Here is a 17,053-nt window from a genome sequence, read left to right as displayed (position 1 = left end):
TGTACAGGTTCAGGGGCATTTACTCAAACTAATTTTGGAAATGTAATAAAGAAAAAGCTAATTACCTTCTCACTTTTTACATGTATTTTCAAAGATATTTAAAAAATAAAACTTAAAATTTCTGGCAACCGTCACTCGAAAAAATGACGCACGTCTTAGTTTTCAGTACAGCTTATAGATAAGTATATACTGTACCGCCCCCTTAACACTCAGTAAAGAACTGCATAAGAGCGAATGACCTAATAAGTTAACCCTTAATCCCACGTATTCTCCCTAAGCACCAGATAACAACACAACAACGTGATAATTATCTAATCGTTCACCTTATCTAGAAAGTTGTGGCTTGAAGGATGATCAGAGGTTAACATTCACACCTTGACTGTCTCGTGAATAACATCAATGTCCTTACGTCAGTCTGTGGGTGTGTCTGTATTGGTGAGGGGTATTATCTCGTCAGTGGATGTACAGCAGATGGAGAACTGGAGATACTACAGTCTAGGAGGTAAGAAAGATGAGATGGCGCTGTGTACTGTGTAGGTGTATTATGTCGTCAGAAGTGTAGGTGAAGACTTGGTTAATTTCACTACATTGGGTGTACTGGATGAAACGGATTAGTCGTTCTTGAAGTGGTCGACTGGTGCGCTCCCATTAACAGAGATGCCTTGACAAGTCGGTGAAGTAAACAAAAAAAATATTCCATGGTTTAAGGAGATTTTAGTCGGTAGTATAGCGTCTCTCCCTTTTTCTTATTGTCGCTTTTTTTTTTTACATAATGAGTGATAACATTGTCAATTACAATATAATAAGAATATTAATGATAAGAGGTATGATAACGTTAACTGATTACGTGAAAAATCGATATAATAATGTATAAAAACTCACTAATTATCTTATTTTTTCACAGATAGCACTTGTAAGGCCCTGATAACAGCTGTCTGTTGAGCAACACGGAGGCACGCCAAGATAACAGACAACCAAATTGTTTAAAATCGACTCACGTTCAGCTTGTTAGTGCGACAGATTCGGCTTGGAAACATTAACTTCCTCAGCATAATTTATAGCGGTAAGTCAGTGGTCTTCTCTCTTTGCCTCAGTTTCATTTTAAAGTTATAATCGACGCTGATAAAGGTGTCATTCCTTCAGCCACAGTGGAAGAACGATTTATGTTTACATTTCGTCAGTGATCCATCTTTTCCCGCCCCCACCTGTTGCAAGGAGCCAACACACACACACACACACACACACACATACACAGTGCAACGAGGAAGTCATTGCAGCGAACATAGATAAAAATATGGTAAACTGACTCATTTTTACAAGTCACAGCTCTGAGTAAATGCTGAGTGTCTTTCTGAGTACAGCCAGTCACTCTTGTTATCTGCTGTGGGGTAGAGACAGTCTTGGATGTTGTCCTTCTGGAAGTATTAATTAAGGGTTGAGACAAGTCCTAAACTCAGTCAACCACTAAACGTTTGAGAGTCCATTATCCTTATCATCTCTTTTTCTCTTGCATTATCTCTTCATTCTCCCTTCTGCCGCCTCCTCCCCTCTTTCTCACTGCATCATTACTCCCCTTCCATTCACCCTTCTGTTACCCTTCCATCCTGCAGTCCAACTTCGTTTTCCAATCAGCATTGCATCATCCTCCCCTCCCCTCTCTCGTCTCTCTATCAATTACTTACTATCACCCTCCCATTTCTTTCCATTTATCCCCCAACGAACCATCTCCCCCCACCATCATGTTTCCCTTCCTCACCCTTCCATAACCCTACTATCATCACCCTCCCATCACCTTTCCATCCTTCACCACGCCATCACTCTTCCCTCACCCTTCCATGACCCTTCCATCACCCTCCCATCACCTTTCCATCCCTCACCACACCATCACTCTCCCATCTCCCTCCCATCACCTTTCCATCCGTCACCACACCATCGCTCTCCCATCACCCTTCCATCACCTTTCCATCACCATTCCGCCCTCCAGTACATCATCACTGTCCATCACACCGTCCATAACATTAACAGGAGGCCAAGTGTGTGTGTTCCCTGGAGCCACCTATGCTTCTTCCAATTCCTCTTCCTATTCCTTCTTTTATTTCTTTCTATTTACTCTTCCTGTTCTTCCTCGTCTTTTTCTTTTCTTTTTTACTCTTCCTCTTCGTCCTCCTATTCTTTTTCTTGTTGTTCTTTGTTCTTCCTTCTCTTCGTCTTCTTCTTCTTGTAAACAATTAATAGCCACTTCCTCATTTAACGCCAATGAATATGAGACAGTTTCGTCCTTCATTAATTTCAACACTTCTTTTTTTAAATATAATTCTTTCTTTTTAACGAATGAAAAACTCGGCGAGAAATGAGACAAGTTTAGTTATAAGATCTATCCAATGAGTCGCTCTCTTACTACAGCCTAAAGATAGTTTAAGCAGGATGGGTTGAACCTGTTGTATGGCAGGTAACGTACAAGTGATAGAGACACCAAGCATATCTAAAAGTGACTTGTCAATAGTGTTGTTACCTATCTTGAACTTGGCGGGGCCGCGTTGCGGTTACCAGCTTGTTTGTTGAACACCTTAGTTTTCTCAGTGGAGATAATAAGACCGAGGTTCTCCCAGGCTGCGCGTACATGGTTCAGGGTGGTTTGTATTTCACGATGAGTTTTAGTATGTATAGAATATCATCAGAATAGTTGATTGTGACATTGCTGGGGTTGTCTGGTATTGAATTTTATAATGCATTCATAAGAACATTGATCAAAGTGGGACTAAGTACTCCACCTTGGGGGTGCCAAGTTGCGTATCTTTAACTTCTTTTGTAACCCTGAAACAGTGCAGCAGCCCTCCTGGTGGTGAGGTAACCACTTATCCAATAACAGCCGACCTCCTATATCCATTTTGACTAGTTCTTACAATATATGTTGCCTATTGGCAATATCAAATGCAGCTCTTAGGTCAAGAAATGAGGTGTATCTGTGCCTTTCATCACCATGTACAGTTAAAAGTGTGATGATGCAGTTATGTACACTCTTACCCCGAGTGAAGTTGGCCCTCGGCATGACTCATTGTACAATGTCGATCATGGATTGCCCGGCACACGCCTTAAGATTCTAACGATATTGCAGGTGACTCCGTCCTCACCAGGAGTAGTGGATGTACCCCTGGCGAGGGCGGCGTCAAGCTCCCACTCAGTAAAGGAACATCACACTCATCGTGCTGTTTGCCCAGCATAAAGTTAATGGATGGTAGACGTGTCTACTAATTTTTACCTCTGATTTTGTTTGTCTTTTTAGGGTTTCCGGGGGCAGGCTGTTGACGTATGTTTTCCATGCATTTTGTCTGAGGATTGATACAATTTTAGCATTTGGGGTTTTCTAATTTGTTTGTAACCCTTACCCAAGTTACCCATCCTCCTGACCTTAGCCTCGAGGTTGTTTTTCAGTTTTGGATCATCATAGCACTGCTGTGGACTGTTCTTATGATGGTGGTCATGTTTTCTCCGTTTTGGGGGAGAGGCATTGTTGGTGAAGAATGCGTAAGTTCGATCTACAAGATCATCATGGGGACTTTGATAACTGTCAGACTTGTAATCCTTGAACCAGTCATAGATGAAGTTTATGAACTGGCTTTCATGCTCTTGCTTGACTACGAGTCTACGTCTGTTGAGTTTACCGCCAGTAAGGGGTGGCATTGGCTACATGTATACTAGCTTGGATTGGGTTCTGATCAGACATAAGCACTAATGAGCAGGAGACGGAGGCCGAGGGATTGACTGGGGCTGGTGAGTGTGTGGGTGGGTGGCGGAGTAATACGAGGGTTTGGGAGGGTTAGAGTGTAGAGGAGCTAGAGGGGTGGGAGAGGGTTAACTAGTTACCTGTGCAGATACAAAGCAGGATATATATTAAGCAAGGATATAAACACATAAGACAAAACACAAATTGCGAGTAGAATGTGTTACCACATGCATATATACTGTACAGAATTTACGAGATACGAGTAAGAGGCGTCCCTCAAGGCACCATTCTCGGTCCTGTACTGATTTTGTTGTACATAAATGATATAGTCCACTCCAGATCACTCGTAATATACAACTTATTTGCAGACGATAGTAATCTATATGCCAGCTGAAAATGTTAGTGTGTGTAAGTTTCGTGACTGTCAAAAGGATTTCGCCCCAGTCTTCATCATGCCCCCAATACTTGAATACAAAATGTGAATATTAAATTTTTTGGAACTTTGTCAATCAACTGTTTTTATGGTTATAATCATTTTCAGCGTCCCAAAATCCATAAAGAGAAAACCATTCAACTCCGAAGCCCAAAGTTTGTCGACCAGTGTAATTATATATTTGCCGTCATGGCATGATCCTCACTGTTTCTGTTCCCTTGTTTCACCTTAATACAGACCATGTTGTACTGCTTCCCTTACTTATCATATTAATGTATATCAACTCCACTGTAAGATATGTACTGTATATACTTATAATATAAAGGTAAAAGCATAAAATAAAAAATAAATAAATAACGAAATGGTAGTCGTGGTAACATTCTCATACGTTCTTACTATCACCATGCTATGTGTACTATTCCAGATGATACTAAATGTTACATAATTATTCCTTGAGATAAATGTACAGTACATATCAGGTGTCTTGAAGAGAGCACAGGCTCTCAACTGGATCAGTCATGTTAATATTATTATTATCATCTACTCTGTATCTATATTTTTCTGACTAAATAAAAACGGTTTCAATATCAATGTGATAATACGACAATTCCCCCCCTCCCCCAAGTCACACACACACATGCATCAGTCATTCTGTGTTCCTCCATGTTTCTTCCTCCTCCTGCTGCTGAAACCTAAGCAACTGTCACCTACCCCAGGGGTGATAGCGGGAGGTGCGAGGGTCTCTCCGTCTGATTACAGTACTGTGAAATGATACCTCCGTATGTAGGAGTTACATCTGTATTTGTTTTTTCCTTTCGTTTTTTAGTTTCACATAGATTAATAAATAGAGGTTCAATGACTGTATTACCAGGTGATGTGACGTCCGGAGAAGAGGCTAGAGGTGTCAGCGCCGGGCACAGTAAACAATCATCATTATGTGAAGGCAGATAATTTATACTTTCTGGTGTCTGTTTAATCACCAATAACTGCTATTGTCCGCTGTATTATGTGGACATACAACACTTCTTGTTAACTTTCGGCATTACCTGAGGCATGACGATGTGTGCCGTTGTATGGGGAGAAACGTTATTTGTATGAGTTTGTTGTATGCTAGAATACAATATTATATTATTTGATAGATTAAATGACGTGATGTGTTATTTCTAAGCTCACCTTCAAGGCAATGCAATAATATTTGTGTTATCTTATCAACTAATACACTGTTCACGATCTGTATGACTCATGACGACACTGAGTTAAGAGGTTAACGTTCCCGCAGTGATCACCACCACCATCATCATCATTACCATCACCACCATCATCACCACCACCAACACCACCACCATCACCACCACCATCACCACCACCATCATCATCACCACCATCATCATCACCACCAACACCACCACCACCATCATCACCACCACCATCATTACCACCATCACCACCATCATTACCACCATCACATCACCACCACCACCACCACCATCATCACCACCACCACCATCACCACCACCACCATCACCATCACCACCACCATCATCATCACCATCATCACCACCACCATCACCACCACCACCACCACCATCATCACCATCACCACCATCATTACCACCACCACCATCACCATCACCACCATCATCATCACCACCACCACCACCACCACCATCATCACCACCACCAACACCACCACCACCACCACCACCACCACCATCACCACATTACCATCAATACCACCACCACCACCATCATTACCACCACCATCACCAGCACCACCATCACCAGCACCACCATCACACCCCCCACCACACCACCACCACCACCACCACACTACCACCACCACCATCACTACAAACCACCACCATCACTACCACCACCACCATCACTACCACCACCACCATCACCACCACTACAACCACCACCATCACCACCACCACCATCACTACCACCACCACCACCACCATCACTACCACCACCACCACCATCACTACCACCAGCACCATCACCACCAACAGCATCACTACCACCACCACCATTACCACCATCACCACCACCATCACTACCACCAGCACTACCACCACCACCATCACTACCACCACCACCACCACCACCAACCACACACATAATAAAGCTCCACATTATTGCTCACATTCTTTACAATCTCTTATGCCTCTTATTTATTGAGTGGCTTTCACATGCACTCAATTAGAGGGAAACATTGTGGCATGCATAAGGAATCTATGACATCCATAAGGTTAGCTTTATATAAGTATGAAAGGAACTATAAGTCTTTGGAAATATAGGAGTCTAGCTAAAACATGGCAGAAATTGGAGGGGAGAATCCTTACATGAAGTTGGAGCCTAACCCTTCCCTATGGCCGAAGTGTCGGTCGGCAATTACACCACATAACATACTACCATCATGTGTGTGTTATTTGACTGGTCCTATGTATGAATGTCCGCCTAATAAATGCCCTGTCATACTGTGCCCGGCGCTAACACCCCTTCTCCAGACGTCACCTCACCTCATGGTCCAGTAGACAACAGACAGATAATAATCTGTATTAAAATTCAATAAAAAACACCAAATACAGGTGAAACTCCTGCACGCTGATGTATTATTTTCATGACATTGTTATTTAAATAATTGTGTTTGATAACTAAATGGTTATCCATCCCGTATTCACTGGGTCATAAATGCAACCCCGTCGAACACACCAATTGTAGAGACCCAGTTGCTTAGGTTTCTTCTCATACTTTGTGTTTGTCCTACGTATTTATATCCTTGGTTAATGTATCCTGCGTTGTAACTGCACAAGTAACTGCATAATTCTCCCCCACCCCTCTAGCCCCCCAACATCCTGACCCTCCTCAACCCCCGTATTACCCCGCCACCCACTCACACACCGGCTCCTGTCCTCCCCCGACTTCCCTCTCTCCCTCGCTCGTGAATGCTTCAGATTCAAGAGTCGATACTCCACGGGTTCACACCACATGGCGAGGGTAAATTAAAACGCGGATTGTAACATTTGGAAGTGGAAGAAAAATATGATTATTATTCAAGACATAATGATACTCTTCCACACACGCATGCATGCATGCACACGCTCACACGCACGCACTTACACACAAACGCACGCAGTCACACACACACATAAAATCGGGAACTCGTATCCAATAAACCTGAACAAATCTGAACTTCACCTAAAGAGTAGCGGCCAGGAGACGTGAGTATACTCCGCCACGTCCCGAGTACGAGTTAGGGGGAGTAGGACGTGACTCCTGCACCACAACCGAACCACACTGAGCACTTATTATCCAAGTCAAAGTTAATTTTTCGTTTGACCACTGGGGAATTACTCCTTAGTTACAGAAAACATAGGCCCGAAGGATGGAAGAGGGAGGAAGGAAGAGGAAAGAGGAAGGGGGAAGGAGAAGGAGGGAAGAGGGAGGAGCTGGACCGGATATGAAGGTTCTCTACACTCGGATAATGATGATAATATGTAAGTGAAATTTCATGTAATAGGTCTGTGAAGAAATGGAAGTTACGCTCCTGGCTAGAGCAGGTTAGGTTAGGTTAGACTTGCACACACCTAGATGACACAGCAAGTCCAAATACGTGCAGCTTGACACAAACATACACTGAAGACCTGATCCGCCAGAGGACCACAACTGTGTTCAGAGTAATAGTGCCCTAACACACGGACAACATGTATACCATTATACAAGGGTTAGTTTGACTCGCCCCCAAAAAATCGAATTTCTCCAAAAAGGGAAAAAGTCGTGGAGGAAAACCGATTTTTCCGTTTGAAGGCAGATAACGAAAATAAAGACTGATAGTACTGAAACAACGGAAATCAGAGAAAAATGATTGAAACCGTGAGGGGAAAAAAAAATTTAAATACAGATCTGGAAAAGGGTCACTGAAGCGTATAAATATAGTCTTCTATTAATTAATGCAAACAATTATTTTTTTTATTTGAACCTTCAACTGTGACCACAAACTTAAACACATAACTGAATGTATTGGTCCAAAAATAACAATTATGCTTTGGACAAGACTTTTGACCTACCTATGACCTTGGATATTATCGACCCTCTCCACGTAGAAAATATAAACAGCTATACACTAGGTTAGACTGTCCTCCAAGGTTGAAGTCAGTCTGATTTAAAACTGTAATACTAACTAGCTATATTGTCTAGAACTCTACATGAATGGAGAAATAGAGGGAGAGGAGATTGTAACAGCCCAAGTAGAGACAGTAATCTTCTCTCTTTTTAAACGGCGACCAGTTACTTATTCCTGGTGTCAATACGTACAATCGGGAAATGTTCCGCGTAAAACACCCGGCCACTAGTTCGAACCTCTGAACCCGAGACAAGTAGTAGCGAAGCAGTAGTCAGACACTCACTTATCTGGCAACTGTATGTACCGTAACCCTATATAATTAAGACTCATTACACATATAGTTAAGATAAATCACATCATTTACTATACAGTGTTAACTAAATCCATTAATATCATCTATTTTTACTGTACTGAGGGAATACACATGGACTGTTTACACCACACACCTCCAGCAAGTTTCTTTATCGATCCCTTAACCCTGTCCCCTTCCCGCCATACCAATAATACTGGGCCCCGAGAACGATTTACATGGCATTATACTGTATGATTAGATAGCAGGCTAATGATGCGTCATATTACGCATGTTGTGTAACTCACGTTTTCCTGCCGTAAAGGGATTTATCTGAGGTGCTTTGTGACGTGATAGCGAACCTTAAGTGATAAGAGAAACAACATTGTATTTCAAGTTTGATCAAGGCTCTCCGTGATTCACCTCCTCGTACGTAACAAACACTTACGCAAATAATCCGGTGTGAAGTGAGCCGGAATTCCTTAAATACGATGATTTTCTAGTATCAAGATAACAGATAAGGAATATGCTTACCATTACCCCCCCTCCCCTCCCAACACACAATAAAGTATATACAAGGGCAAGAATTCCCACTACAAGTTGGAGGTGAGGTCACTAACCAGCTGGAGACACAAGTTGGTCATGTTGGCCCGGGGATGTTACTGACTGGCAGGTCAAGTTGTCCAGGGATATCATCGTCTGGGCATGGGGTGAATGCCTGAGGCCAGACGAGACGTCCAGGGCAGATCTTGTTCGGATGAGAAGCAGGTTTAGGGGGTAGAGCTATGGTGTTGGGGCGTGTGGCCGGGGGATGGAGAACCCGTCACCCCGTACACCTTCATCACAGCTCCAACACACACAAGCACAGCTCCAACACACACAAGCACAGCTCCAACACACACAAGCACAGCTCCAACACACACAAGCACAGCTCCAACACACACAAGTACAGCTCCAACACACACAAGCACAGCTCCAACACACGGATACTCTCACAGTGTTATTGTGTCACCCGACAGGGGTCTGGTACACGAGTAACTAGTCAGTCAGCCAGTCAACGGTGGTTCGCAAGTTTAGTGTGGTGGTTAAGGAGACACCTGGCCAGCAATGTCAACACCAACTGGTGACGAGGAGCCATTTTGACCTTAGAGTACATTGTCTATATGGACCCTGAGTGTCCGAGCCAGAGGGGCATACAGTATACATAGCCAGCAGCTGCCTGGAACAGTTTAAGGAAACTTTTAAAGATTCACTCGTAACTGATCACTAACACTACAGTGCGTTTTTTCCTAGCCGAGAATAGATGCCCCGCCCCCTCAAGAGTTACAGCTGATTGGCTGTTGCAAATCTGTTCGAGTTCGTCCTGAAGTAATGATGTATTTCAAAATGAGTTTATTCATAATCGTTGGGATGACCGATTCTGACGAGAAAGAGATTTAGCTAAATTATTTAAAGATACATACATTCATTATTTCAAACATGAGCTCGTAGGAAGTTTATTAGAAATCTTATACATGAAGTAACTCTTAAACTCTGGTCGCAAATTCATGCTTTCTGAAGGACGCATTTAATATATACTTATTTTTACCCACAATAAGGCATACTAAGACAAATTACGTATCAGTAAAACTACATTATGCAAAAACTTAACATCTTTAAAGATCAGAATCACACTGAAATATTATTACACAGCCGTCAGCAGAGGCGGGAAATATGACTGCGAAGGTATGGCTGCAAGGGAAGGTTGGAGGGCAAATTATAAACCAAATAGTTGTACTGTAGTCGTCTTCATGGCAGTGACATTGGAGGTCTTTACATTGTGTGCCGGAGTTATCGTGTGACTCTTGTTTTTATTACTGGAGGTTTTAATGACTTTGTTTGCTAGGTACTGGAGATAATATCTGACGTATTATGGGGACTGGAGTTATTTAGTGACTTGTTATTAACGACTGGAGTTATTTATTGACTTGTTATTAAATGACTGTAGTTATTTAGTGACTTGTTATTAACGACTGTAGTTATTTAGTGACTTGTTATTAAAAGTTGGAGTTATTTAGACGTCCAGACTTTATTGTCGAGTGGAGGAGTTATTTAGGAGAATATACCATGACAGTTATTGAGCAACCTACTTAGCCGGATGAAACCATTCTAGTGGCTTTGTTTTCCTTCCTCCTCCTCCTCCTCCTCCTCCTCCTCTTCCTCCTCCTTCTCCTCCTCCTGTTTCTCATTCTCTTCTTCCTTTTCATTACTTCTCTTTCTCTTTGTTTTCTGACACAGACACACAGACATTTGGCTCTATATGGCAACTACTTGTAAGTCATACGATTGGTTAATGATCTTATTTGAATTGTCTTCTTATCTATAATGTTCTTGTATAATTTACCTATCTCTATAATCTACCCTAATGTCTTTCTTAATCTGTTTCAATAACCCCTTTTTTTTTATATTAATCTACTCATTTATATAATTTTACTTTATAATTTACCTTCGTCTATTAGGCCAGAAGTATATAACTATGTTTGCTGTAATTAATTCCTATGTCTTTTATTATTAGGAATTTGTTTTGAAAGTTCACGGCAGGTTTTCCACCACTGTAGTTTTCTCAAATTTCTTCACTTTTTTTGACCAAGAACCCTATACCTGTACCCACTCCTGTACCCGCTCCTGTACCCGCTCCTGTACCCACTCCTGTACTTGTACCTGTACCTGTTCTTGGATTTGTTCATATATCTGCACTTGTAAACGATGGGGAGTTTAAGTAACAATAAAATGAATAAAATAATTTACATAACTATAAAATAGATAATAATAAACCTTAACATAACATTAAAATAAAGTTAATCTTAACAAAACAGGAAATAATATTAATAACTCAAATTTCTCAGCATCATCCAAGGGAAACAAACCTTGCCCACGAACCGATACCCTAGCAGGATAACTATACAACTAGTGACTGACTGTGTTACTGTAGTCACCGCTATAGAATGTCTCATGTTGCCGTTTTCTTTAACCCCTAAACACCCTTTGTGATATCATTGCTGAAATCGTTACTATGGCAACACGGTAAATTTTTAACGTGACTTTCACCAGCGCTTTGTCAGACAAGATAATAGTTAACTTAAGCTTTATAAAATGATAAAAAAATAATAAAAAAGCTTAGAATATCGGCAGGTTAATTAAAAGCCTCTCGACCTACTTAACTTTACATTTGAAATAAAACCGGAAGCTCACACACGACTTAATGGTGCTTCACCCTCGCCTGCCTCAGCCTTCTTATTCTCTCTCCTTGTTATAATTACGCCATTAACTTTGCTCCTTAAGAACTGCTCCATTACGGCCTCTTGCTCTTACACTAAAGAAACGTTATATGCACAGTAATAATAATAATAATAATAATAATAATAATAATAATAATAATAACAATAATAATAATAATAATTTTTTCTGGTGTATTTACATATACAGAAAACAATATACGATTTTCATAGATAAATACTTAATAGAACGAAAAATCATAGTGAAAGACAGATACAGGTACAGGTACAAGTTTAGGTACAGGTATACAAGTTTAAGTACAGGTACAAATTTAGTAACAGGTAACAAACACAGGTAACAATAAATACACATTCACAAAGGAACTATTAAACTTGTTGCATAAAAACATGAAGTTTGCCGAGTCTCCCAAGCATTTACAAATTAAGTTTTAAAAGTATCAAGCCACAATGTTCATGTTAAAATCTTTATTACTGTAACTTATGGAAATAATGTAAATATTTCAAGTGTGCGGTATAGCCAAGCAAATGTGTACAGTATAGGTCAGGTGCCACAGTATATTATATAGCCTATTTATATGGTGTCATTATATGTGGGACAGCCTATATTAATCCTTCATCATTATCATCCCAGACGCAAAGAAAAATAATATTACTAATGATAATAGCCAAAAAAAAAAAAAAAAATACGCTAATCTCTTCATCTCTATTTAGTAAAACAAACTAGATTAAGTTTATATCTGTAAAAAAACAATAATATATTAAACTTATCCCACTTACGCGAGGAAAAAAAATCCAGACGCACCACCGCAGAAAATAATACTAATCCTTACTCTAGTTCCGCTAAGAAGAAAAAAAAAGAGACTGAGTTATCTCATTTTCTCATATATATATATAAAAGAACGAGAGAGACTAAATTAAAATCCCGAAAACCAGACAAATATAGAGACTAATGATGATCTCACTTTCACAGAACAAACTACAAACGACTTTATTATTCCTACTTTGGTAAAACTTAAGTACACGGGCATGGACTCGCCTGAGAAGACCAGTGTGAGGAACTTCCTGCTTCAGTATCTGGAGGATCGAAACTACACCCACCTCCTGCAGTGGGTGAAGAAGGAAGAGTCTTCTTTCAGGGTCTTGTGGCTTCATGCAGGTCGGGCCACTTTCGACAGAGAGAGACACCAGGCTCTGTTCTACGCCTATCGGGAATACAGGGGTGAGTGACTGATTACCTCTTCTATAAGTACAGGAGTGAGTAACCATGAATAGTGACAACAGTAATTTTCAGCTGGGCTTAGGAACCCAGAGAACGCCTTTCCTGATTGACTGATTGATCAAGTACATCTGATGATATATTCTTGGTTACCTTGTTTATCTGCAGGTCTCCCAGGCCGTAAGAGCTTGGAGGACCCAAAACAGTGCTTCGGGATGGCCCTTAAGAAGTCGCCGTCAGTAAGGCTTCTGTCCAAGGAACCTGACGACGACTGGAGGCACTACCAATTTACCAGCCAGGGGGCCTCTCAGGACTACCCTGGTATAACAGGTAAACCACTTAGGTAGTTTACAGGGGGAACTCTCTATCAGCACCATCTTAGAAGGGATTTAGCTTGAAGGACGTTCAAGGAAGTCAACAGGTACCTTGTAACAGTCATAGTTTTAATAGGTCTTGACTGGTGCTGTAGAGAAACTCGCTAAAAAGTATCTTTCAGGAGTGGTCCGATGAATTTGAAACTAAAAGTAGTTCGTTGCATCATCATTGGTGAATAACAGTATGCCTCATGAGCACAAGAATTGTAAAGATACTTTTTTTTACCGAGTGTTACACACGGTAAAAAAATATGTATTGTACCACTTTCGGTGTGAAACAATATGACATTATTATTATTAGTAGTAGTAGTATATTTTCTCCCTCCCCCCCCAGGCCTTGATATGGGTCATTGACCTGTGCCCAGGTGGGCTGATCCAGGTGAAAAAAAAAGAAAAAAAGATGAGCAACCAATTTAGTTATATACTGATATTCATTATTAAGTTCCTAAATTGACTTGTTGACAACTCAGATCAATAGGAATAACATGTACTTTAAGCCGACCTTCAAAACATTATGGCTCATGACACTTGTTAATAGTACAATTATGTCTTTTACTGGCCTTATTAATAGTCATCATCACAAGCCGTCTGGTAAGGTGTTGTTTGTCTAATTCAACCTGACAGGTAGACAAAACCTGCAGACATTATAGTTTTTTGGTCTAATAGTTAAAAGTGGACAGAGGTCAGTATGTCAAGTCGGTGTCATACAACAACATTTATTTACAAGTAAACTTTTCCTCTGTAGCTCTGAACACAACAGTAATTTACAAAACGTCAATATAAACACTTAAAACGACCACTCAAAGCCAGTACTGATATACACTATATACATTTGGTTTAGTTTTCAGCTTCTAAGTATTTCACATTATCAAAAATGAGAAATTGTGACATCCCAAACAGCCAAATAACAACTAAATACGGAACTCTTTATTTTCAGCTTCACTTAGGAAGAACTTGATCAAGAAGTCTCTTAGATGCCAAAGTCTAGACGCAAATCAAGTATTAGATTTCAACAACAATATGAAGAACACTCCACAATCCATCCAACCTTCCACTCCAAACACTCCACAATCCATCCAACCTCCCACTCCAAACACTCCACAATCCATCCAGCCTTCCATTCCGAACACTCCACAACCTATCCAGCCTTCCACACAGCCTTACCGAGACCAACCACAGTACTATCCACATTTTTCTCAACACCAACGCCTAAGACAACAAGTGGGGATACGCCGATGGTCCCTACCCAACCAACAGCTGTCATCTTCAAGTGTACACCCTGCAGAGAATCCCCAACAGCAGCTTCAGAATCACCAACAGCAGCTTCAGAATCCCCAACAACAGTTCCAAAATCCCCAACAGCAGGTTCAGAATCACCAACAGCAGGTTCAGAATCACCAACAGCAGCTTCAGAATCACCAACAGCAGCTTCAGAATCCCAACAGCAGCTTCAGAATCCTCAACAGCAGCTTCAGAATCACCAACAGCAGCTCCCAACAGCAGCTTCAGAATCCCCAACAACAGTTCCAGAATCCCCAACAGCAGGTTCAGAATCCCCAACAGCAGCTTCAGAATCACCAACAGCAGGTTCAGAATCCCCAACAACAGTTCCAGAATCCCCAACAGCAGGTTCAGAATCACCAACAGCAGGTTCAGAATCACCAACAGCAGCTTCAGAATCCCCAACAACAGTTCCAGAATCCCCAACAGCAGGTTCAGAATCACCAACAGCAGGTTCAGAATCACCAACAGCAGCTTCAGAATCCCCAACAGCAGCTTCAGAATCCCCAACAGCAGCTTCAGAATCACCAACAGCAGCTTCAGAATCCCCAACAGCAGCTTCAGAATCCCCAACAGCAGGTTCAGAATCCCCAACAGCAGCTTCAGAATCCCCAACAGCAGCTTCAGAATCACCAACAGCAGCTTCAGAATCCCCAACAGCAGTTCCGGAATCACCAACAGCAGCTCCAGAATCCCCAACAGCAGCTTCAGAATCCTCAACAGCAGTTCCAAAATCTCCAACAGCAGCACCAGAATCCCCAACAGCAGCTTCAGAATCACCAACAGCAGTTCCAGGATCACCAACAGCAGTTTCAGAATCACCAACAACAGCAAAAGAATCCCCAACAGCAATTCCAAAATCTCCAACAGCAACACCAGAATCCCCAACAGTGGCACCAGAACCCCCAACAGCAACCACAGAATCCCCAACAGCAACACCCGAATCACCAGCAACAGCACCCGAATCATGAGCAACAGTATCGAATGTTTCAGCAACCTGCGGTCCTTCAACAACCGATCTCTTTACCCGTGAATGTGAAGCCGACGAACAGTGCTTGTACGAGACACCGAGGAAGCTTACCTGAGTCGCAGTGGCCACATTCGACGTCTCCCATCACCCAGTACATCCCAGTCTGTCAACCCATGCAGACACGAATGCAGGAGAGCTTACAAGGACAGTCTGTAGCAACAACTACTTTAGGATGGTCCAGCAGTGTACCTCAGAGCGTGTCTGGAGAAGGTTGCTGGACCTACACCCCTTCTCCATCTAACAGTCCGTGGTTTCAATCGCCACAGACTTCGAGCAGCTCTCAGATGGGTACAGATGCCGCCCGTTTCTTCAGTTCTAAGAGTACAGAACTCCAGTGGCATCTAGAATAAGTGTTGGTTCTTGTAATTTGTGTTGTGGTCTATCCAAGGGGGAGAAGACTGCAAGATGGCGGCGACCACAGAGAGCAAACAAGGACCATTCATATATTGACTAAGATGTTTTGTGTTCCTTAGCCAAATGAAAGCAGCAAAAACAAGCGCGGAGAAGACTTGTGATGCTGCAGCGGGTAACTATTATAGCTCCACATATTGACGGCGGATAAATACAGACGTTGTACACCTCAGGGTTGATTGTACAAAATAATGTTAACCATGATTTTTTTTTTTCTATGTAAATATTGTATCTTTAGTAAATGTTCTTTTTTAAGTGTTTATCAACTAAGATCAACGTACCTATTCACGAAAAGTTCTCTATTAAATGAAAAGGGACTGTGGACAAGCAGCTACACAGACACAAAGATAAATATAAATCACTAGAGCAAATTATCTATCTATATTATATTAAATAAGTCCCTTTAACCTATAGTACATAATAATTATAAATATTTATTATGTTTATTAGTGTAAATTTATGATAATTGCTGAAGCTTTTAAGTGTTTTCAACTTCACTTAAATGACGTCGACGACACTTATTATAAAACACACTTTATACATTAAATATTTCTTCCCGTTATGTTTTTTTTTTACTACACTATTAATATTGTCTTGTAATGTCCCCTGAGAAATATTTGTCCTTTGTAATCATCATTCCTGCTTCTCGTTATACCCGAGACATGAAGCAATTGGTTATATTATTATTTATCTTTTCATTATATCAACTAATATATCATTATATCATTATTATCTTTTATCGATGAAGTTATAGTATTCCCTATAATATGTCTGCCACACTGTTGTATATATCTGCCACACTGTTGTATATATCTGCCACACTGGAATATTCTGCCACACTGTTGTATATATCTGCCACACTGTTGTATATACCTGCCACAGTTGTATATA

The 17,053-nt window shown here is 41.1% G+C and overlaps 1 protein-coding gene across 1 annotated transcript; it reads left to right on the top strand.

Annotated features, from left to right (window-relative positions):
• Positions 1-386: 386 nt before the first annotated feature.
• On the top strand, positions 387-16,657 carry LOC121872764 (transcription factor SPT20 homolog). Its single transcript, XM_042375817.1, has 5 exons — positions 387-502; positions 905-1,063; positions 12,821-13,069; positions 13,235-13,396; positions 14,378-16,657. Exons 3-5 carry the CDS (start codon positions 12,877-12,879, stop codon positions 16,099-16,101), a joined length of 2,079 nt encoding a protein of 692 aa, XP_042231751.1. The 5' UTR covers positions 387-502; positions 905-1,063; positions 12,821-12,876; the 3' UTR covers positions 16,102-16,657.
• Positions 16,658-17,053: the final 396 nt, after the last annotated feature.

The sequence above is a fragment of the Homarus americanus genome, unplaced genomic scaffold (assembly GCF_018991925.1).
Source record: "Homarus americanus isolate GMGI-L3 unplaced genomic scaffold, GMGI_Hamer_2.0 scaffold39155, whole genome shotgun sequence".
In the NCBI taxonomy this organism is placed as follows: domain Eukaryota; kingdom Metazoa; phylum Arthropoda; class Malacostraca; order Decapoda; family Nephropidae; genus Homarus; species Homarus americanus.
The sequence above is the reverse complement of the archived record's forward strand: the minus strand, read 5'-3'. Positions and strand labels throughout refer to the sequence as shown.